The sequence below is a fragment of the Miniopterus natalensis genome, chromosome 12 (genome assembly GCF_054644295.1).
Source record: "Miniopterus natalensis isolate mMinNat1 chromosome 12, mMinNat1.hap1, whole genome shotgun sequence".
NCBI classification, from domain to species: Eukaryota; Metazoa; Chordata; class Mammalia; order Chiroptera; family Miniopteridae; genus Miniopterus; species Miniopterus natalensis.
The window spans coordinates 48,184,976-48,208,623 of record NC_142092.1 but is presented as its reverse complement, the minus strand read 5'-3'; the positions used below and the strand labels follow the sequence as shown (position 1 = coordinate 48,208,623).

Genomic DNA, 23,648 nt, shown 5'->3' with positions numbered 1-23,648 from the left:
GGTGCTTCTTGCTGGCTGAGGCAGAAGATCAGCAGCAGGTACTGGAGAACAGACTTTCTTAGGCCTTTGGGATTCAAATTGATGGTGGTTTGCAGAGCAGTTGATCAGGTAGGAGTGGGTGTGGGAGAGAGATGATGTCATAGAGTGGATGAGGTCATCACAATGCAGACCCCCCCCCCTGAGGCCCTTCTCAGAGGCACAGGGCCTTTCTCCCCTCCTATGGCTCCAACCTGTCAAGACCAAATACCCTACCAGGACCTAGTAGTCAGGGCCCAGAGCTCAGGAGGAAACCCAGAGATGGGTTGAAACTCCTACCTGGGACCTTCAAACGTCAGCTTAAGGCTGCTTCTGGAATGTCAGAGCCACTTTGGATGGGTGTGAGATAGGGACGGATAAGGGAGGTTGGGGGAAGAAAAAGGATTATTAGATCATCTAAAAGAATCTTCCCATTGTACAGGAGGGAAACAGGCTCAGAGAAGAGAGGGGACTTGCCCAAGATTGCCTAGCCAGTTGGAAGCGGAGCAAGACTTGAAACCCAAGCCTCTGTGACTTAGAACTCGTTCCACTCTTCCAGAAAGCTCCTAACTACTACCCGTCTCTGGTTCTTAGGCCTTTTTCTGCCAAGGCTCCTGGGCATCAGAGAAGAAAAGTTCTGTCCTTTGGCTTCTGACCTTTGTGGCCACAGATGCCATTCTTTAAAATAGAGGAAAGAGATGGAGGCCGCTCACTGGATGCAGGAGTTAGCCAGGCACTGGGGGAGAGGGCCTCGGAAGGTCTGACTAGTTCAGTTCCACAGCAAACTAGGGCATTCGCCCCACATTTCCAAGTCTCTAGCTGTAAAATGTTTGGGTCTGTAATGGCACTCTCCACCAAGTTGCCCATTCATGTGAGATGGGAGTAATCATACTTGCTCCAAAGAGTATTAAGAATTTAAATGAGAAGCTCATTGAAATGAGAGTGTTAAGCACGGTGTTTGGCTTATAGCAGACGTTCAATAAATGCTAGCTGTCGTTATTTAATTAATATTACATCAGCCCGGCCAGGCGTGGCTCAGCAGTTAGGCATCGACCCAGGATCCAGGAGATCAGGGTTCGATTCCCGGTCAGGGCACATGCCTGGGTTGCAGGTTAGCTGATCAATGACTCTCTCATCATTGGTGTTTCTATCTCTCTCTCTCCCTCTCCCTTCCTCTCTCTGAAATCAATAAAGATATATTTAAAAAAAAGAAAAGAATATTACATCAGTTCTCCAAGCGCTGGCGTTCTGGCTCCTTCAAGAAGAGGCGTCCGGGTCTGGAACGCGCCGGTGCCATCGGGCGAGCGCCCTGGGCCGCCTGCGGCCACACGGGGGCGCTGGAGGATCACCTCCCGCTCGGGCGGGAACCAGCGGGCGGCTGAGCCCGCTCTGTCACCGGGGCGCGCCGCCTCGGCTGTACCCCTCTGCGGGGTGCGAGGAGCCGTGAGGGCTCCCCTCTTCCGCTGGCTGCCACGCGCCGGCGTCCCCCAGGGCAGAGGCCGCAGGGCAGGTCCGCCCGCTGCGACCCTGCAATTCAAATGGCAGGGCCTCTGACGATCACCGCGAGCACGCCTGTGCCCACTGTACAGATGGGGCCCTGAGCCCGGACGGGGCGCGCGGGACCGGGCGGCCGGGGAGCAGCCGTCTCGGACGGAGGCGGCCCCCGAGGCCCCGCCCGGCGCGGTGCTCGAGGCCGCGGCCAGCCGGGCGCCCGCCTCCGGCGGTGTGGGGCTCCCGGAGCTCCCGCGGCGTCTATGCCAAGGCGGGGTCAGTGCCAGCCAGAGCCTCCCGCGGGCTCCCCCTGACCAGCCCTTAGGGGCTCCGGGAAAGGGGCTCAACGCTCAGACCCAGCGGCGCTGCGAGCCGGTCCGGAGAGGACCTGGACTCGCCCCGCCCGCCCGGATCGCCTCCAACCCGGCCCCCAAACCCACCCCTGGCCCTCAGCGCCCCCCCCCCCGGCCCTCAGCGCCCCCCCCCCCCCCCCCCCCCCCCCCCCCCCGGCCCCGGGAAAACTCAGCGGGGCCTGAACCTTGCGAATGTGAGCCGGCCAGGCCCTTTTCCCCCGGGCTTAGTCAAGTTCTCATTGTTCGCCGTCTCTCCCTCATCCTTTCATTCCAGACATGGCTTTAGCATCTGATAATTTGAAAATTATTATTATTATTTTTATTTTTAAAATTTTTGTTCAAAATATTACAGATGCCCCCTTCTCTCCCCAATGACTCATTCCACCCCTTCCCATCCCTTGAATATTATTTAAAGTACCTACCTTTTAATGCTGAATTCGTTCACCTTGACCCCTGACTGGGATAGAGGCACCCTGTCTCTGGAGATTCCTGTCTGCTCAAGGCTAAGAACTTCTGTTTTCCCATGCGCAGAAGGCTTAGATTTCAGCCTCTCTGCCACAGATGAGCTGTGTGTGCCTTAGGTGAGTTCCTCCTGGCTCCTTTCTCTCCCTGAAAGAATAATTGAGCTCTAATTGTGTCTCCAGCCCTGATCTCGCCAGACATGGGCGGGCGATAAGGCCTCTTGGGGAGGATGCCACTTTCTCCCTCCCCTTGGCCTCCAGGCCTGCCCTTATGAGGGAGAGGATGGCAGACCTCACCTCCTGGGGCTCTGTGTGGGAGTAGGGGTTGGGTGGGTCAGGTCCTGCTGCTTCACCGGCTTCTTTGCCCCCATACCCTTCCGCCTTGGAGAAGGTGGTTGTGCCCCTTTGGTTCTGTTTCAGGCCCCCTGAACACCAGGGCAGGAAGGTCTCTCATCAGATACTTCCAACCATTTAAGAAAGTTGGGCCTAGGGACATGTCTTGGAGACCTGAAAGAATCCCACAGACCTAATTCCATGTTCCAGACCCTGTACAGCTGGACAAATTGAGGCCCAGAGAGGATAAGGGCCTTGATCAACTCAGGCACAGAGCTAGGCTTGGCGACAGGGCTCCGGACTGCTTCCGCTGCCCCCTGGCTGCAAAGGAGAGCTGGAATCTGGCTTCTCTGTTGCTTTTTGTTGAACATGTGGGAGTTGTCATCTTTAAGAAATCCAATAAAGAAGTGAGATTAGTGCCCACCTGCTCAGCCAGCTTTGTTGTCTGGCTTTTCTTCAGTCTGGAAAGCTCCTCTGGTCAGCTTTTTCCCAGCCAACTGAGGAATCAGACTCCGGCCTAGAGAGGCGGGCTGCATGCCAGCCTCTACCACCTGGTTATAGATGTGTATGTATTGGGTGGAGGGTGTTTCTTAGAGCCACTAGGAAGTTCAATAACTGGTCATTGAGTCCTTGTTGCCATGGGGGCTACCCAGGTGTGGCCTGCAAAGGATCTCCATCCAATCCATCCTCAGCTTCCTGCCTAGCTCAGGATTTCCTGCCAACGAAGACTCCCTAGGGAGGGAACCCTAATATTTTTAACTTTCTGGGACCATCAGTTGATATATCAATTTGTTGGGAAACCCTGAAGAAAATGAGTGCATGTTTTCAGAATACACAGATCTGACCTGGAAATAGAAAATACAGGAGCAGTCTTTCAGTATCTCTACCTCTTTTGTACCTTTAACAACTATCTTTCTCACTTCTATATACAGTATTTCCAACTCATTACTTGGCTTTCCTATAGCTTTGGCTTGCCATGGCCCTAATTCAAACTCATGGCATCCTTCTTTTTTCAGTTCCACTGGTAAATTCTCTCCATATTTCTTACCACATTCCTGGCCCGTGGCCAGCCCCGGGATTGGCAGCTCTGGGACCACATGTCCACTCCAGTCCAGTCAGCTGTGTGATGGTAGGTCACAGGGTTCACCGCAGACTGCTTAAGGGGCACAATCTACAGGGGAGAGGTTGGAAATACTCAGAAGCTTGAATACTAAGGCAAGGACTCAGTTATGGATTACCTTAGTCACTGATTCGGAATCAGGCATGAGTCACAGGGGAGGAAAAACTGACACAAAAGAAAGATTTTATTGTTGTCTTGGTCAATATCCCTGGGCACAGCATGAGACTGTGTTCACAGGGCAACAGACCTTCAGGAAACATGTTTCAAAGACTGGCCTGCTCAGACTCGGGCCTTTCAGCAGGCAACCCCTAACTCCCGCTCCTGCTCCCTGCCCACCTGGAGATGCCATGATTTCAGGGACACTCAGCTCGGCATCCGGGTTGGTCCCTCCCACACGGGCCATGTGAAATTGTTATTCAGGGGCACTTAGTGTAGTCTGAGGCAAAACACAGAACCAAATTAGTGACTCTAAGCCCCCGCATGGGATATCTCCCAGGAACATTTGGGCCTGTCACACATTCCAGGAGGGAGCAGCAGCACAGCTGCAGCCACAGCTGCCAGGAACAGCCCAGGCTCCCACTCTGTGTGGGGGGAGCAGGGGCTGGAGGGTTTCCTCTGGGGCCCCAAGTGAGGTCACCCTCACCCGAACGCTGACTTCATCCGTCCAAGGCCGCTTGGCCAAGAGCCCAGGCAGTGTGAGGGGCCCTCTCCCACAACAGGCCTTGGGCAGGGTTGGGGGAAGGGTGACTTTCAGGTCTAGCCCAGCTCCCCAGAAATCAGGGGGTGCATATCAAGCTATAAAATGCCAGGGGTTAAAAAAAAAAGATGGAGGTGTGTCAAAGGGTGGTGGTGGTAGCAGTACTTTGGTATTTAAAGGTAGGAAAATGCAAGGAATTGAAGCTTTTTCTCCAGTTGTTCTTTGGCAATCCCATTAGAGAATTCTAAGAGGCATGCGGATGACATCATGTCTTACAACTGAGAAATCTCAATAATTCTGTGAAATGGAACCCCTGCCTGCACCATGTTTCTCATGGAAGCTGCTTTATGTTTATGTAAAGTTGTGTTTTATGTCACATTTAAATGAAGTTTTAATATTCTTAAATATCTACTACAAGTAGATTACAACACATGAAGATCACAGGAAATGAACTTCATTTCTCAGCATCACAAACGTTTGGAATACAAAAAGTTCAGGGATGGATTTTATAAGTAAGAAAGGTACAAAAGAAATTTGCTTAGGAAATAACAAAAAAAATTTAAAAATGGATTTTCCCCCAAAGTCCAAATAACTGGTCTAACCATCGGAGTAAAGGCTTCATTGGCTCATTCCTTTGATAAGAACGAGTTGATGCAAAATTGTCTATCTGAGGGTGTGTGCAAGAGCCACCACATGCTTCACACACACAAGCACAGACACCCACAAAGACACACACACAGCTGAGTGTTTGTTGTTCTAGGCACTTCATAGCCACGTTCTTAAGTCTGCCATCTGCCCATTACATTTGGCAAGTTACTTCTTTGGAGGGAGGACGTTTTCTTCAAAGTAGCCCTGGTTGACAACATTCCCTGCTGGGAAGTATCTAGCCACCACGAAGGAGGAGCCATCACTTGCAGACGCCTTCCCCACTCCCATCTTCTTTGTGTTCTTCCACACCATGGCCGTGAAGTGTCCTGTAGGGGAGCAGGCAGGGGCAGAGGGGTACAGGTTAGTCAGCAAAGCCCAGGGAAGGAAGCTTCAAAAGAGTCTTGAGCCCCCTGCATCTTGCCAGGCTCGGAGAAGCTTGATCTTCAGACACTGATCAGAGAAAGGAGACCCCAAAACTTACCAACTACCTGACTTCTGTAGCATCGGGTCCTCTCAGTCATGACAATGACTCTACTCACCTCACCACTGTTCAATGACCAAAGGTTTCATGGTTTCCCAGAGATCACGACAGAACCCAGTGACCCCAACAATTAGGATGCCACCCCACCTTGCACCTGCCTCCAACCCTTCTCCAAACTGCGCTCTTTAAAGTCACCAACGATCTCCATGTTCCTCCCCAACGGTCACTTTCTGTCTTCATCTTACTCGACATCTCAGGAACATTTAATAGGGTTGACCCCTCTCCTTTTCAAAGCACTCCCCTCTTTTGGCTTCCATGATGCCACCTCTCGGCATTCCTCCGGTCCCACTGCCTCTTCCCCCTCCTCCTGACCTCACTTGTAAATGGTGGAGGACCTGCATTTCCCGAGGCTCGAATCTGGGCTCTCTTGTCTTGCTGCAGTCCTTAGGCAATTTCATCTTCCCCTGGCTCCTAAATTTATTTCTGCAGCCCAAACCTCTCCTCTGTCTTCCAAACACAACTACTTAGTTGACATTTCTACTTGGATGACTCACAGGCATCTCAAATTTAACCTCATTCTTGATTTTCGTCTGCCCAAAGTTATTCCTCTCCCTACCCTCCCATTTCCTTTAACGGCACCTCTATGCACGCAATCCTAGGGATAGGTCTGCATTCCTCCCCCTACCTCATTTCCCCAGAACAACCCATCATTCAATCCTGACGGATCTAACTCTAACATACATCTCAAGTCCATCCACCCCCAAAACTTTGGTCCCAACCACAAACTTTTCTCACTTGGGCCATTGCAATAGTCCCCTGGCTGGTTCCCCAGCTTCCACCCTTGTCTCCTCCAAATCACTTTCTGCTTAAGTAGTCAGAGTGATAGTTTTGAGACGAAGTCATATCTGTTTACTTCCCTGCTTAAAAATCCTTCGATTGCTTCCGATTGCACCTAGAATAAAGTGAATGCTTTGGCCCAGTGGTCTCTTTTCCATTCCTTGAACACCCCAGGTTATTTCTCACCATGGGGCCCTTGCACACACTGGCATAGAATACCCTTCTGATGACCAACATCTTGTCCCTCAGGCCTCAGCCTTTCACAACCACTTTGAGTTCCTGAACACCCCCCTCCCAAGATAGTCTTATCACACCTATTTTCCCCCCTTCATAACATTCTTACCATTTGCAGTGATCAATTTGATTACTAGCTTATTGCTTGGCTCTTTCAGGAGGCTATGAGCCCCACATGGGTAGAGGCAAAATTGTTTTGCTCACTGAAGTATGCCCAGTACCCTGGCACGTGCAAAGTGTAAAAGAAACTTTCATTGAATGAATGAATGGAGCAAATGAATGAAAGGCATATGAAAGGGCCCTCTTGGACTCAGGCTCTGCTCTCACTGGAAATGCAGGCCTTCTATGAGCTCTTCGAGACCTTAACAAGGTAGAGCCCACTTCAATGCCCTCTGCTCTGAGCCGAACAGCTCAGTTCTTTCTCAAGCGACTGCCTGACCCTCTAGACACTTTGTGGCTTGCTGAAGCTCCTCATTATCGGTCTCCCACTCAGGCCACCTGCCCCTTACTCATTTGTCCTTTCAAGCTGCTAACATGGCTTAGCTTCCCATGGAAGGGATGGGTGTTAAGTGTTTAATGGATTCCCATTTTGGGGTCAAAGAATTGATGCTGTGAGGTACTCTTTGCTGGATGACCATAAATTCTCCTTATCTCCTAGGAGTAAAGGTTGGGAGCTCATCTCTCCCACTTTTACTGTTGAGGTGACAGGTCAATGGGATAATTACCCCCAAGTCACAGGATGGCATCTGTTTGCTAAAATAACCTTGAAGAAATTATGTTTCCTCCTGGAGGGCAGGCACCACATCTGCCGTCTCGACCACTGTATCCCCAGTGCCTGGCACTGGGCTCAATATGTATCTGATGGAGAAGAGGCGGAGGGAGGGAGGGAGGGAGATCATGATCAGAGAAGCTAAGTTTCTCACAGGGTGGTTAAGGAAGAAAGAGGGTAACCACTTTATGCCCATTAGGGTGACTATTATTTTTTTAAAAAAAGAAACAAATTTTGGTGAGGATGTGGAGAAATTGGAAAATGTGTACATTGCTGATAGGAATGAAAAATGGTGCAGCTGCTGTGGAAGACGGTAGGGCAGCTCCTCAAAAAGTTAAACACGGAATTATCATATGATCCAGCAATTCCACCTCTAAGTATATACCCTAACGAATTAAAAGCAGGGACTTAGATACTTGTACACCAATGTACAAAGCAGCATTACTCACAATAATCAAAGGGGGGGGGGACTGAATGTCCATCACTGGATGAACAGATAAACAAAATGCTGTATATACATACAATGGAATATTATTCAGCCTTTAAAAAGAAGGAAATTCTAACTTATGCTACAACATGGATGAACTTAAGGACATTATCCTAAGTGAAATAAGCCAGACACAAAAGGACAAATACTGCATGATCCCACTTATATCAGGTTCCCAGAATAGTCAAGTTCATAGAGACAGAAAGCAGAACCGTCGTTACTGGGGCTTGGAGTGGGGGTGAGGGAGGGGTGGGCGTCAGTGTTTAATGGATTCAGGATTTCAGTGTGAGACGATGAAAAAGTTCGGGAGATGACTCAGTGATGGCTGCACAGCAGTGTGACTGTACTTAGTCCACTGAACTGTAGCTTAAAAATGGCTAAACGGTTAAATCTTATGTTAAGTGTATTTTACCACAAAAGAAAGAAAGAAAGCCTGGTATCCACTTTTCCAGTGTCTCAGGGAAGAGACAGCGTTGATGTCTCCCATGTGAATCAGCTACATCAAGGACTAAATAAATGTTTTTTGATTAAATTGCGTTTGTTTTTTTCCCCCTACGGTTGACTCCATTTTTATAATTCTTAAATTTAGGTACAGTTTATTTGTCTACATCCAAAACAGATTTTCGTTCTGAAAACAACCAAACGCCAACACTAATCAACAGAGTTGATGCGATACAATCAAAGCAGGAATGAAAAGAAAACGAACCTGACGTACAATTATGCACCTTTCCCACTGATCCTTAAACTTGTATTAACCATTGCCCCAAAAAACTCAGACTTCCACCTCAGACTAGGGGAGAAACACTTCTGGCCAGTTCCCCTGGCCCTCACGGTTCTGAGCCACAGCTCAGGCTCTGGCAGCTTTGCCAGGTGTCGCTGCTTCCGCGGGCTGTCTTTTCATTAAGGCTCAAGTCCTTTTTCATACGAGCCTTTTGTCTCAAGAGACCACATGCTTTGGCTATTGCCCCACCCACTCCCTCTGTCACCCAGAAAAGGAAGAAAGAGCTGCTATTTATCCGCCGGTTGCCAAGATCATGGTCACAGACACAACAGGAGCTTCCGCAGCCTGAGTGCCTGCGGGAGCCTTTGCCCCACGGGCGACACTAGGCAGCCTCTCTGTGGGCTACGGAGGTTTCCGTCCCCGCCCAGACAGTGAGTATGACACTCACAGCGGAATCAAAGGACGCGGCTTCCTTAGCAACCATCACACACACACTGGCTTCTAACTCCCAGCCACTGACAGCTTCCTTTCTCTTTTTCATTTTTTCCTAAGCGGATCACATCCTCTTTCCTGCCATGCACGCAAACTCCCTAAAATATACATTTGAAAAACACATTAAGTAAGGTACAGTGTATCTCTGGCAGGCAACGGTGTGCAACGGTAAGAAACAATGAGGCTCCCTCTGTCCTGATATGGGACAGTTTCTGCCAGTCTGCTCTGTGCAGAAAGCCAGTGCAAAACAGATCATGTATCTGACACCAGAGTATAAAAACAGAGAGAAAAAAACTACATTTCCACAAATGCTGCTGTAAGCTCAGAACAGCCCCTAGAGTGGTACACAAGAAACTGCTCTCATGGGTTGGGAGGGAAAGTGCCGGAGACCAGGGACGGAAGGAAGACTTTTCACTTTATACAGTTTACCAATTTCATGTCATGTAAAAGTATTACTAATTCAGAATAAATAAACAAACAAACCTACTCATTAAAATAGAACATAAAAGGAAGGAATTCCAAGAAACCGTTTCCCTCTACTCAGCACATAGCATAGAGCTGTGTTTGTCATCACAAGGCGCTGACAGGGGTGGGGTGGGGTGGGGTGGAGGGAGATTATAGGATATTTCAAAGGCCCTTTCGCCTACAACATGAACTCAGGTCAGGGGATCCCAGCTCTGAACAGTGGTGCAGCTCTGGGGGAGGCTGAGGTGGGGAGACGGGCTTGCAGATCTTTAAGGGTCTTGCAAGTCCTGATTATAACTCCATCCAAAGCTGTGCTCCTGTCTGAGGATCAGGCTCTGTCTGTCCCCAGGTATTACCCACTGGCACCTGGGATGGCATAGGGGCTAGTTGCTCTGGGGTTTTCCTCTTTAGGGAAGGGAGGTATGGGGCAATGGGTGAGACAGGCGCTCAGTGATCATGGAAAGCTGAGTCCCATACCTGGCTCTGACATCCCTGCCTTGGAGCAGGGAACATGGAAAGAACATCAGACTGAGGACAGAAGATATAAAGAAGTCTCTCCCCCTTCCTGGGGCTCAGTGCCCTCCTCTGCAAAACTAGCGGCAGGAAATCCTACCTCCAAAGGGTGTTGCAAGGCTTACGTGGCCGTGGATGGGGAACAAAGCTAGCAACTCACTCTGACACGTGTCCAACTGCCTATGAATCTTCCTCATTGCAAAACCGATCCAGACACTAAAATCAGACACAGACCTTCATAAAAGGACCCCAGGTTCTGCCTACACATCCTTAATCACTGGAAGGAGGCTGTTACTATTCCCTCCCTCACGGATCCAGTTGAATTTGCCACAGAACCATCAGTTCTCCGTCAGGGCCCTGACACAGCCTGCTCACCTCAGGCCTGAGCGCTGAGGGCAGAGGCACCTCAGCAGATGTTTCGATCCCTGCCCCACAGTCCTGCCCACACAGTTGCAAGAACCCCTGCCCGAAAGGGTGAGCCGAAAACCACAGGAAACAGTGACTGGTTCCGAGAACATGTCACTTCCTGCTTCTGAATAACCCTCCGGAGGGTGGGGGGCCATAAGTGGCTCCACCCATGGGTGGGGTGGGGTGGGCTAGGGTGGAGGGATAGAATGGATAGAGAATCCCTTTCTCAGTTTCTCTCGTACTTTCGGGTCGGAGAAACTCACAGCCCCTTCCAGCCCATCTTGGGCTGCCCCAGGTGCATCTGAGTTGGTTCTGAGGAAAAAGACAGGAGCCTGGTGAGGGCCAAGAGGAAGCCCAGAGCTCAGGGTGGTTGCCTGGGACTTTTTTTAAGTTAAAAGTTTACCGCTCACCATGGGGGCCTATGAGGAAGCCTGGGTGGTCCCACAGTCAGCTCCTCCCTGCATCTAAACTCCACCTCTCAGAATGTCCCATAGAGACCACCACTGGTCCCTCTCCCTCTGAGACAGGGAAGGATGGGGCATCGACCCAAGTTTGTACAAATGATAGTGCCAGGGTGGAGACTAGCTCCAGGCATTCCAAGCTCACCTGAGCCACAAACTGCAGGTAAAGGTGAAGGGAGAATGCCTGGGAGGTGTGGGGCGCATGTCGAGAAGGAAGAGGGGGTGTGAAGGGAGGAAGGAATTAAAACCAAGAGAAGAGCGAGCTGGGCCCTTGTCCTGAAGGCCCCAGGAAGCCTTCGGCAGTTTAATCAGAAGAGCAACATGGGCAGAGAGGGTTTTAGAATATTCTGGGTGCTAGGGAGCAGGCTGGAGTGCAGGGGAGCAAGACTAGAAGTAGGATGACAGATTACAGGTGCTGAGGCACCACTTCTGGAAAGAAGCACTCGGCAGCCTTTATAATCCACAGCTCCCTAGGACACACTCGTCACCTGAAGACCCCGGAGCTGGTGGGGCAGCCTGGGAGCATTTAGATGGAGGGTGTGTGTGTGTATGATGGGGAAAGTTTTACCCTTTGGGAAAAGTCAAACCAGAGAATATGGGAGAGATAAAACAGGAGGGAAATGATTGACTTTCTGAAGGTTAGTTCCTCTCTGAAATCAGACACCCAACTGCCACGCTGCCCAGGGCCAGGTCACCGGTGTGAACCTGCTACTCACCAGTCCCAGAGTTGAAGCCAGGCTGCTGGAAGTTGTAGTTCTTAATTTCGCTGTACCATCTGTCAGCCACCTCCTTTCCTGTATGGAAAAGACACTGTTTAAAACTCAGCAGCAAAACCAACCCACTCCCTAATCCTTGCATCTTCTCCCATTAACCCCAAACCACTCATCGCACAATTAGAAGTCTGATAAAGCACCAGAGAGCTGAAACAGGGACTCTTGCCCATGGGTATCCGCAGGCTGAAGAGATGGCCTTGGGGGGTGGGAAGAGCCCTGGCCTGTGGTCACCTGTATCTGTGTCCCACCCTGCCACTAATTCACTGTGTAATCCTAGGCAAGGCCTTCCCTTCTCTGGGCCTCTGTACAGAGTTAAATGGAAGGTACTCCAAAGGCTTCTAATGATGCTCCTAGCTTTCCAGAGACTCTGCACTCATCTCACCCGAAGTTTGGCTCCTGAAATATCCACAGGAGGAAAGGCAATTGAGCTGGTGGGCCTGGGTCTCCACTTGGACCATCCGCTGGCCCAGAGGTTTTGATAGGAGAAAACGCACAGCGTTTCCCTGAGAGCTGGTGACCTCAGGGTCAGAGCTAGGAGGAGCCTCAGAGCTCAGGGCTCAGAGCAGTGTCTCAAACTTGAATGTATGTACGAGTCACCTGGGGCTCTTGCTAAAATGCAGATTCAGTAGGTCTAGGGTGGTGCCTATGAGCCGGCATTTCCAACAAGTTCCCAGATACTGCTGCTGCTCTATGGACCACACTTTGAGTGGCAAGGCCTTTGAGAGCAGTGGCCACACTGGCCTCACCTGGGGAGCATTTAAAAATTGCTGATGCCTGGGGCTTGCCACAAACTGATTGCATAGGTATGTCTGGAGAAGAGACCCAGGCACTGGTGTTTTTATTTTTTTAATTTTTAAATTTTTTTAATTTTTATTTAAAAAAAAATATCTTTATTGATTTCAGAGAGAGGAAAGGAGAGGGAGAGAGGGAGAGATAGAAACATCAATGATGAGAGAGTCATTGATCAAGCCCACAACGAGGGCATGTGCCCTGACCAGGAATCGAACCCCGATCGCCTGGATCCTAGGTCGATGCTCAATCACTGAGCCATACCCGGCCGGGCAGGCACTGGTGTTTTTAAAAGCACCACAAAAGATCCCAATGTGCAGCCAGTGTGGAGAACCACTGCCTTAGAAACCACTTACCCAACCTCCTCTCTGTAGAGATGGGAAAACTGGGGCCAGAGAATGTAAGGATTTGCTGAAGGCTCCATAGAGAGCCAGTTCAAGGCCAGGATGGAACCACGTCTCCCACTGGCTTTTTCCCATCCCTGTCCCTCCTCCCCTAGGCCCACCAGGCCCAAAACCAGGCCTGGGGAGGCGGCTGCAGGCTGTGGACGCCTGCCTTCCTCAGGAGCATGCGCATATCTCTCCTGGAGGGCCACAGAGCTGGGGAAACCAAGAGGACACTTGGGCCTCCCCAGGGAACTCCCAGGAATGTGAGGCCAGGGAGGGAGGAGCCATTCTCCCGCTGGGGTTTGGAGAAAGCTTCAGAGAGGGAGGTAGTGCTCTCCAACACTTTTCCTAAAAAGCCAGGACAGGGCCTTCTGAGCCAGGAAGCTCAAGAATGTCTGGTCAGTGTGGTGGGATCGCCATTCCAGGCTAGATCCTCAGATGAGGAATTGTCTGTCCCATTATTGTGATTTTTTCCCCCCAACATGGCAAAAGCTCTATTGTCCTTTTCTAATGAAAAAGTTAATACACCAGCACTGTAAAAAAATTTAGAAAAATATGACAAAAATAAAATTCTTCTGTAGCTGGGGCTGCATGGGTGCTGCAGGGTCAGGCTGAGACTCTGAGGCAGTCTGTGTCCTTCACCCTACTCCTCAGCTGGGAGCCCTTCCAAAAGGGGGGTCTGGGCAGTGTGACTCATCCCTGTGTCCCTGGCAGCAGGGAAGGCCTGGCCCTGAGCTGGCCAGCAGGGACCCTGTGATGAGCTGCAGCCAGCTCCCAGGAGCAGGCCCAGCTCTAGGTTCCTTTCCTTCTCTGGGCCTGTGGCTGTCACAGAGCTACACCATGGAGGGCACTGGGGCCCAGGAGGGGTTTGAATGTTGGCTGCCAAGGCAGAGGGCAGGGGGCAGGGGAGCCGAGAAAGCACCCACCTGTCTGATCGTACGATGCCCAGGCCAGGTTCTCTCCGCACTGGCCGCGACTGGACTCTGGGCTGTGCTTGAGGATCCTCGTGCTGGCCAGGGCCTCCGAATACCTGCCAGAGACCATGGTGTTTCCTCAGAGCCAGCCCAGCCCAGGGAAGCCCCAAAGTCTGAGCCCTAAACTGATGTGGCCACGCTTCCTCCCCTGGCTCACACCTGCATCTCTTCTGAGTCCCCCAAACACCCCGTTTTACAGAGGAGCAAACTGAAGCTCAGAGGGATAAAGGGACCTGCTTAGATAAGTGGCAGAGTGGTTATTCAAGCCTGGCTGTTTCTGCCCCCCAAATTCATGTCCCTCCAACCACCCGAGGGCCCTCTGGCCGCAGCAGCAGCTCTGTGAAGGGCCCGTCACCCCGGGTGCCAGGGGACTCACTGCTGAGCCTCCTGGTTGAGTTTCTTGCAGAGCTTCAGCGGGGGGACGCCATGCTGCTGCCGGTACTCGTTGTGGGCCTTCAGGACCTCGTTATTAAACTGTTTGGAAGCTGCAATGATTTCAAAGTGGAGAATGTCTCAGTGCAGGGAAAAGACCCACCAAAATACGATGGCAGGCTTCGGAGGACCCCTCAGCTCAGACCTCAGGCCAGTGGCCAGGCTCCCCTTCAGTACCGCAGCCAAAGGGGCGACTGTGACCCCTGCCCCGCCCCTGCTGTTGCCCTCCACAGCTCTGCACATCTGCACCCCAGGGATTATGCAGGGCCGGGCGGGCCATGCTGGGGATCTGGGTTTTTATCTGGAGCAACGGGAAGCAACTGATTGGGAACAGAGGAGTGAGCTGCTGAGATGGGCATTTCTGAACGTTCCTGCTGGCTGCTGAGTGGAGGACAGGCTGGGGGTACAGAGCAGATGTTGGGGGGGCGGGGATGGGGCTGGGCAGTGAGCAATGAGACTTCTGAAAGAAAATGTTTAAAGGAGTCTAGGTATCTCAGACTGGACCTGTGGTGCGCGGTGGGGACGGGAAAGGTCAGGTGAAGGGTTGCTCAGAGAGAACAAGCGTGGCTGAGGTGGGGGGTACCCACACTGGGCTGGTAAAATCAAGAAGGCAGAGGGGCAGGTGAAGAGAGGGCCAGGGGAGGGCAGCACTGGGGCAGAAGAATGAGGGGAGAGTGTGGGAAAGCGCGAGGTGGTGCTGGGTTCAGAGCTGCACTGAGGGATGAGGTGGAGCCTGTGCCCAACGGGTCATGACCTTAGAAAGGGCAAGGGCAAGGGGGTGGGTTAGGGAGAGAAAAGTGGGTAAAGCCAAGGTCAGGCATGGTCAACAGTGGACAGAAGTCACATCAACTTGGATCTGAAATGGAGCCCCACCCATCTCTCCGCCATCCATTCATCCATCCATTGACCTGCCCTCCACCCAGCAGCACCATCCACCCAATCCCAGGCCACCTGTTCAGGTTCCATAGCGAAGGCCCTGAGCGACAGCCTTAGGGATCTGGGAGTGCCCCTCCGTGGAAATGGGTGAGTTGGGTGGCTTAGGAGTGAGGGCTACAAAGAACCCTTAAACTGAGCTAGTTCCATCTGGCAGGAGTCTGTCCCCAAGGCCTGGCTGTGGGCAGGGGGGTGTAAACTGGAGAATGAATGAAGCACCATTCATTCCTTCCACTGCCCCAAGTCACGTTCACCAGCTGTCCTCCTCTGCTGTCTTTTCACCCCAGGGGCTGAGCAGATGAGCCAGCAGGGAATCCTCTTCCCCTCTCTCAGCCAGATCCCCCGGGGCCCCTGAGTGTTCAAATCAAATCCCACTGGGCCTCTGAGGGCACATGAGGAGAAGGCCGGAACTTGCCCTCAGGAGCTCTGGCTGAGATACTGACACAGGGGAGATGAAGGTACTGTTCCTCACAGTGGTTGAGCTGTCCAGGGGTTTTTGATAAATTGAAGAGTGAGTAGTACCGACCTTGAGGACTGTGGGCCCAGCAGCGCAGTCCAGTGAGGTCCAGTCACAGTAATATGGGCAGGACAGGCATGGGAAGCCCGTTTACAGGCAGCCCCGAGTGTCGGGCCAGGCTACTCTGGGCCTGTAGTGCTGTGGCCCTGCAGTTTCCTTGGCAGAGAGGGACATTTACAAGGCTGCTAAAAACTAGGTCACTGCACTCCCAGAATAGGGGAAGTTGAGAGAAACAAAAGTGAAAGTTTCTGTGCTCACCCTAAGCTTGGTGCCTACAAGCCAAAGCCAGTCATTGTCCCCAGCAGGGCCAGTTCCCTGGGCCAGGGTTCCCAGGAAGGGGTCAAGAGAACTTTTTGGTAATCAGGAGGGGAGCCCTCTGTCCCCACCCCTACTGGGAGGCATGGAGGCCCCACTACCATGCCTCTGACTGGTCCCAGGAGTCCCCTTCCACCAAGGCAGCCAGTCCCAGCCCAGGTGGCGCCTCACAGCAGGACTTCAGCCTCAGGGAGGTGAGATATCACTGGTGACTGCACCCAGCAAGAGGCACACCCCGCTTCTGTAGAAAAACCCAAGGACAAAGATAAACAGAAGGGAAAAAAGGCAAAAAAACCAAACCCACCCATCCTTGCATTAGGCAGGGAGAGCCCTCACAGCCACCCCACAATGGGGAGAGAGGGACTGTGTCCTCACAGGAGGGTACACTGAGGCTCAGGGTGCTGGCTGGAACAGGCAGATCCTTTCTTCTGCATGTTGGCCAACCACTGCTGGTGCTGGGCCTGTGCGTGATTTCATTTACTTCTCGCCACCTTTTTGTGGGAGCTTCCACTACTGTATCCGCTTTTTAATTTAAATTTTTTCTATTTTTAAACGGTATATCTTTATTGATTTCAGAGACAGGAAGGGAGAGGGAGAGAGAGAGAGAAAGATCAATGATGAGAAAGCCATTGATCAGCTGCCTCCTGCACGCCCCCCGACTGGGGATCGAGCCCGAAACCCGGGCATGTGCCTTGACTGGGAATCAAACCGTGATCTCCTGGATCCTAGGTTGACGCTCAACCGCTGAGCCACGCCAGCCGGGCTGTAACGACTTTTTAAAATAAGGAAACTGAGGCTCAGGAAGGAAAGTAACCTGTTCACATTCCCACAACTGATTCAGGGGTAGGCCCACGCGGAAAGAAACACTGTCCTTAACTCCATACCACCCCTAAGGGATACCAGTGAAAGGAAGTCACAGAGAAGACAGAGGGGATGACAGCCCCAGGAGGAGCGTCAGGCCCAGGGAGAGTGGCAGCTGCCTTCAAATCTTTGAGCGGAGAGGAGATGGGAGAGAAAAGTACTAAGGTCTCAGGCCCCAGGAGAAAACCAGGGGCTGCAGGAGTAGAAGCTCCAGGGGCGGGCTTGGGGCTCAAGGTTAGAGCTGCTGAAAGGTGGAAGCTGTCCGCAGGGCTCCCTGCCGCTGAGGGGCTGAGGAAAGGTGGCAGGGCTGAGCTGTCTGCGGCAGTGGAGGGCACAGGCATCTTAGCTGGGGGCTCTTGAAGGTCCTCTGGGGCCTGGGCTTCTAAATGCCAAATGAAGACTCCGAGGAGGTCTGCACCCCTCCTCCCTCCTGGCTGTTGGCTAGGACAGGCTCCTCCCTCAGCATCTACCCTCTTCTGAGGCCTCCTAGAGCCCAGCTTGACTCATTTCTCTCCCCACTCCCCACCAAAGAGGCCCAGGACTAGAATTGTGGACAGGCCCCTTCTCCCCATTGGCAAAAGACTGGTGTTAAAAAAGAAACAACAGGCCCAAATTGAGTCACTTTTGCTAAGCCTCCTCACCAAACCAAAACTTAATAACCCAATTGCAGTTGCGGCTTCTCCTAGGAGTGGCATTTTAAACCAATCAGTCTAGAATTTCCTGATCACTAGTAAGGCAAACTGCCTGATAAGACCTGTTGCTTCCCCCTAGGTCGAGGTGACCCTGCCTAAAATAACCCACCCCTTTAACTTCTTAGTCTCAACCTCTTTCTGCCTATAAAAACCTTCCATTTTGTACAACTCAACGGAGTGCCCTTCTAGTTGCTAGAAGCAGTGAACCCTATGAACTGCTGACTAAAGCCAATTAGATCTTCAAGTTTACTCGGTTGAATGCTGTTCTTTAACACTGGAAAGTGACCTGGTTCCATCTTTGGGGTAAAACTGGTTTATCAGGAAGAAAGAATAAAAAGTTGAGGGGGGAAAAAAAAGAGCAGCTTCTGTTCTTTCAGCCTGGGTTCCAGGAAATTCAAGAGGCAAATACCAGCTCTGCTTTTGACTAGCTGTGTGATTATGGACAAGGTGCTTAATCACTCTATGTCTCATTTCCCCCAAATAGAAAAATGGGGATAACAGTATCTACCATGCAGGGTTGTTGTAAGAATTAAAAGAATTAATCTGTCATTGCTTTAGACCAGTTCTGCAACATAATGAAGTTATTCAATGTCAATTATAATTATATCATTACTGTTGAGCCAAGACCCTTTAGCCTCTGGATTTGGGAGACGCTGCCCAGTCAGATCCCATCCCTGAATTCCACGGAAGCAGGGCTGCTGCTATTTCAATCGATCTTTGATGACCTCTTTCAGTACCTCTGAGCTCATATATTTGCTGAGTGAATGATTAAGCAAATGAATAGGATCATGTTCTTCTCTTTACAGATGAGGAAGCTGCAGTCTTTGGGAGGACGTGTGAGTTACACAATCTCACACAGTGAGTCCACATTTGAGCTAGATCTAAGAACAGCCCTCTTCTGCTCCAAATCTCAGATACTTTCCACTTTACACATACTTTCCTCTCCCTAAGCAAGAATGATGGTCAATGAAGAGTGGCTCAGTTGCCTATAGGAACAAGGGTGTCCCGGAGCATGTGCTCCAGGCTGACCATTTGCAGACAGTCACTGAGGGGCTGAAGGAGCCAGAGCAGCCAGTGTCCACTCGCCAGCCCTTCCTGTGGCCACTCAGGCCTCTCAGGCCTGCCTTGAGCACTGGGTAAGTCCCTGCCCCTCTGGGCTCCAGTTCCCCATCTGCGTAAGAAGGAAGGATGACATCTGTGGTTTTCAAAATATTTTCAAAGCAGGGAAGCCCTTTCTTTGAACTTTTTTTTCCAGTAAAATCAACAGATGAAAATGGAACAGCTGGGACTGATGTGGCCCACACAGCCTCACCCTGCAGAGGTGTCAGGGTCCCGCTCAGTAGAAAATTCCTGGGCTAGTTGATATCTAAGTGCTTTCTTCTCTGATGGCAGATGTGGGTGGAGGGGACAGTAAGAGTCTTAGAGATAATGAGAGGGTGTGAAGAAGTCCTTACTGCGCCAGATTCCAGGCTGAGAAGCAGGCAGGGAGCAGGTGACAAGTGGTCAGTGTGGTAGTGGGGAAAGCCCACATCTGGGAAGTCAGAGAACTGGTTCAAACGCCAGTTTGTCCACTTACTGGTCAAGGTTTGAGCTTGGGCATGCTACTCAGCCTCTATAAATCTATACAGTTGATAAGAACTAGCTCCAAGCCTGGCATGCACTAGGGGCTTAATAATTGGTAATCGCTATATTAGGGACTAGAGGTTTCCATGATCCCCAGGGGGGCCATGCAGGAGACAGCCAATAGATGGTTTCTCCCTCATTGATGCTTCTATCTCTCTATCCCTCTCCCCTCCTCTTTCTCTAAAAAAAAATCAATAAAAACATATTTAAAAAAATAAAAGAGACTGGCTCCTATGCAGTGATGAGGAAACTAAGGCACAGAAGATGCAGGGACTGGCTCCTTACAGCGGTCTTTATGAAACCACATAAAGCCCCTGTGTGTCTACACATCTGTGAGTACTACTGGCCTTGTGGTGCAGACCTCGGGCAGTGGCCTGGAGCTTCAAGGCTGGGCCTGCGCTAAAGGCCCATTGGCCTGGGTTACCCCCAAAAGTCACTTTCTCTTGGAGACCCTTAGGGGAGCCAGACACTGTCCTGGGGGCTTACAGTCTTTGGGAGAGACAAATAAAATTCATGTGGCTATGAGGGAGAGGCCTGGGCCAGCATTCTGGAAGGTCCCTGGTTGTATGTGTACATGTGTGTGGGGTGGCACCTGCCTGAACCAGCTCTAACCTGCTTTCTATCACTGTCCCCCTCCTCTGAAAACTGCTTGACTCTGTATCTTCAGTCCTAGAAAGTGTCACCACTGTCTTGCACCCAGACATACCTCTAACACTTTCCTCTCATTCATAAATTAAGTTGCCTAAGTTAGCTTGAGGGTACCATCTCCAAAACCCACCCTCTCCTCTCCAGTCCCTTAGATGCCTCTGTCATCTCTTGCCTGAATAACTGCAGCAACCTCTTCCTGACCCCCACCTCCACCCTCTCCCGACCTGATCCACCCTCCACCCTGGCACAGCTCTGGTCCTGCCACTTTCAGATGAATACCCTTCATTGGCACCCCAGGTCTCAGGTCCCAAGACTCTCTGGGATTTGACTACTTCCTGCAGGAGCCTTCAATAGGCCCCTTTGCAAAGAGGATCTCTCCTTCCCCTGAGCTCCCACTGCTCTTCACCTGCACCTGTCTTGTGGCTTGAGTCACTTCCCACCTCTTACTGAAGCATGTCCTTCATCCCCAGATCATTTGATCCATTGGTTCCTTTCACAATCCAAATGAACACTCCTGAGGATGAGGGTCATGCCCTCCACAGCACTGAGTCCACAGCTTGGTCAGAGCTGATATGATAGATGGTGGAATGGATGGAAGAAAGGGGGGAGAGAAGGAAGGAAAGGGAGGAAGAGATGGGTTGATGGGCGAGCGGACAGAACAATGAGCGCACAGCTGAACATCAGCAGATCAGGAGAACTGTTTCAGCGGAGAAATAACTGATTAAAACGTGGCTTTAGAGAATTTGTGGATCTTCTCTTGATTTATGGAGAAAAGAGTTGATGTCTCAAAATGCTCTCTCACATCTGCCATGCTCTTGCCCCATCACCACCTATCATCGTGAATTTCAGCTTCATGACAACTCCTTATGTCACCTTTCTATACTGTGAAGGACCTTGGGGATCATATGGGCCTCCCTCATGGTACAGGTGGGGAAAGAACCTTGCTCAAGATCACACAGCAAGTGATTAGCCAGCCAGCGCTGAAAGCCAGACCTGTCACTGCTGGTAAGGCAGTCCAAGACCAACGCTAGGGAAAGCCGCTTACTCCCAGAGCTGGTACCTCATGAGCCTGGATCTTGAGAACAGATTCAAGAAGGGACCCAGCGCCCAGCTGGTGTTGCTCAGTGGCTGAGCATCAACCCGTGGGCCTGGAGGTTCGATTCCCTGTCTGGGCACATGCTGGCGTTTCAGGCTTGATCCCCAGTAGGCGGCATACAGGAGGCAGCTGATGTTTCTAGCTCTCTCTCCCTCTCCCTTCCTCTCTCTGAAATCAGTAAAAACATTTAAAAAAAAAATTTTTTTTTAAAGGGACCCTGTTTCACCTTCCTCAGCCTAACAACCCCACTTTCCCATGAAACAGGACTTTTGAACTCGGTTCAACAGCTGTTCATTAAGGGCCTGCTGTGAGGCAGTAACTACTCTGAGACAGACAGGGCCCCGGCTGCCAGGAGGGAGGGGTCTGTGGGAAACAGCGTGGGTAGTGCCCCAAGCTGACTGCTGTGAGCGCTGCAACCAAGAAGAGACCTACCTACCATCCTTCTAGGGGGAGGGGAAATCGGGGGTGGTCCCTCAGCCCAGTTGTCTACAAGGATGGAGAAGATTTTAAACCTCAAAAAAGTGGGAGAGGCAGAGTGATGGTGGAGAAAAGGGAACCCAGGGAAAGGGACCAGCATGCCAGCCTCAGGAGGGCTGAGTGGAGGTAAGGGATGGCCAACTCCCAGAGGGCCCCGAGTCGGGGCTGAAGAAAGTGCACTCTCCCCTGCAGACAATGGAATGGAAGGTGGAGCGACAGGATAAGGCTCGCATTTTAGAAAGTTCACTGGGGATAGCCACAGTGGTGAGGATGGGCTGCCAACAGGTTAGAGAAAAAGGGGAAGTGGGAGTCGATGCCCCGGGGGAGCCTGACACCCTGGCACGTAGCCTGGCACTAAGGGGCACTCAGGGGAGGGGGCACGACAGAAGGATGCTCCAGCTGTCCTTAGGAGGACTGGTTGGAGCACGTCGCTTTGCAGCGAAAGATGCTGTCAGTTTGTTGGCTTTTTCCAACTCCCAACTCAGTCCTCCTGAAACAAAGCAGAAGCCACGCCTCGGCCGGGCGCGGAGCGCTAATCCCGTCAGCGCCAGCGAGCCCTCAGGCTCCATCTCCGGCTCCAGACAGGGGTCCCTCCCCGCCTCGCCTGCCCTCCGTCCCTCCCGACGGCCCCACCGCACCCCGGCTTCCTGGCTGCCCCGGAAACTGCCCGCGCCGCGCCCCCGGCGCTTCGCCCCGCGCGCCGCTCCATCCCGCGCCCGGGGCGCGCGTCGCAGCCGGAGCCCCATCCCCGCCGGAGGCGGCCGCCGGGCTCTCGGGGGACCCGGCCCGCCGCGGGGGAGGGTGACGGCCGGCATCCCGGAGCCCGAGGCTCCCAGCCAGCCCCGCACCCGGCCCGGCCGGCGCGCGGGTCTCACCTGACTTGCCCATGGCCGGCTCGGCGCGCTCCCGGGTCCCACCGCCTCTGCGCCCTCTGGACAGCGCGCCGCCCGCGGAGCCCGGGAGGAGGCCCGGCGGCCGCAGCCCCGCCCCGCCCCGCGCGGCCCGGCCCGGCCCCCGCCTTATTAGGCAGCTGCTGCCGCCCGGGCGCCCGGGGCCACCCCGCCAGCTGCCCCGGGGAGGCGCTGCGCGCCCCGCGCTCCGAGAGCCTCCCGCCCGGCTCCCGAGGACTCGCCCCGCGTAGGGACCCTGAAGGCTGCCCGGGGCTCTCCGGGTGCGGACCCGGAGCCGGGGCCTCTTGGATCCCAGCCCCGAGCGGTGCGATCCCGGGACTCGGAATCCTGCGCCTCCGCGCGGGTTCCCGCAGCTGCTCGGCGGCCGACGCGCGGCGAGGACCGCGCTCCAGGCCTGGGACAGGCGCTCTCCCCGCCTCCTCCGCGTGCGCCGCCTTCCCAGGTCTAGGGGCGCCGGGTCCGCAGGGCACGTCCGCTCTCCCCCGGGGACGTACCCTCTGCTGCGAATCCAGGTTGAAAAGGAAGCGCCGGCTCATCTCCGCCCTTTGAAGTCCTACCCCTCCCTCGGGGCCTTTTTGTCCCTTCAATTTACAGAGGTCCTGACCTTTCCTGACCTTGGGGCGGTGGTCAAGGCACACCTGGCTCTAGGGAGTCTCGGTCTCGGCTATGGCCCCGCCCCGGCGTGAGGGCTCTGGCCTGAGGGCGCAGCGGGAGTGTGACTCCCCAGGGCAACTCCTCTATGGAGAAGGGGCCCAGGAAATTCTAAGGAAAGGAAGCTAATTTGAAAAGCTCTCAATAAGGGGCCCTGAAGTGAACTGACTTGCTGATCACAGGGCAGCTGTAAGGCTGGGCCCTACCCCGTTGACTCCCTCCCACTGCGTCGGGCAAATACTGGACTGGAGCACTTTCAGCGTTAGAGTTAGAAAGCCTGGCCCAGCCTGAGTCAAAAGGGGCTCCTGGTGGTGATTGGTGGGCATCTAACCCCTTATATTCAGTTCCCCTTGCCATTTTGCCAACAAATGCCCACTGAAATGAGCAGATGAACCCAGGAGGGAGGATTCTCTATCACCTCTAGACTAACCAGAACTTCAGCGCTATGGTGTGGAGACAGCTGAACACAGGGGAGCCCGTCAGGGGACCACCAAGTTTCACTCACATCCCCCTGTACAGAGGTGAAGGCTGAGGCTACAGAGGGCCTGAGAGTGGGTGAGGGACAAAATCTGAACTTCATGGCA

General features: G+C 52.6%; 1 protein-coding gene across 2 annotated transcripts; it reads right to left on the bottom strand.

Annotated features, from left to right (window-relative positions):
* Positions 1 to 4,908: 4,908 nt before the first annotated feature.
* GLIPR2 (GLI pathogenesis related 2) lies at positions 4,909 to 22,446 on the bottom strand. 2 transcript variants are annotated; one of them, XM_087823207.1, is made up of 5 exons: positions 22,378 to 22,446; positions 14,285 to 14,393; positions 13,861 to 13,964; positions 11,703 to 11,780; positions 4,909 to 5,444 (listed from the first exon to the last, which is right to left on the bottom strand). In XM_087823207.1, exons 1-5 carry the CDS (start codon positions 22,388 to 22,390, stop codon positions 5,284 to 5,286), a joined length of 465 nt encoding a protein of 154 aa, XP_087679333.1. In that variant the 5' UTR covers positions 22,391 to 22,446; the 3' UTR covers positions 4,909 to 5,283. The 2 variants fall into 2 exon arrangements, with proteins under 2 accessions (XP_087679333.1, XP_087679334.1); XM_087823208.1 differs by lacking the exons at positions 11,703 to 11,780; positions 13,861 to 13,964 and having other exon boundaries at positions 5,284 to 5,444.
* Positions 22,447 to 23,648: the final 1,202 nt, after the last annotated feature.

Excerpts from the sequence above, each read along its gene's own strand:
- GLIPR2 (XM_087823207.1), bottom strand. Across the intron at positions 11,781-13,860 it reads GGCATCGTACGATCAGACAG|GAAAGGAGGTGGCTGACAGA; the intron begins GTGGGTGCTTTC and ends TTTTCCATACAG. Across the intron at positions 5,445-11,702 it reads TGGCTTCAACTCTGGGACTG|GACACTTCACGGCCATGGTG; the intron begins GTGAGTAGCAGG and ends GCTCCCCTACAG.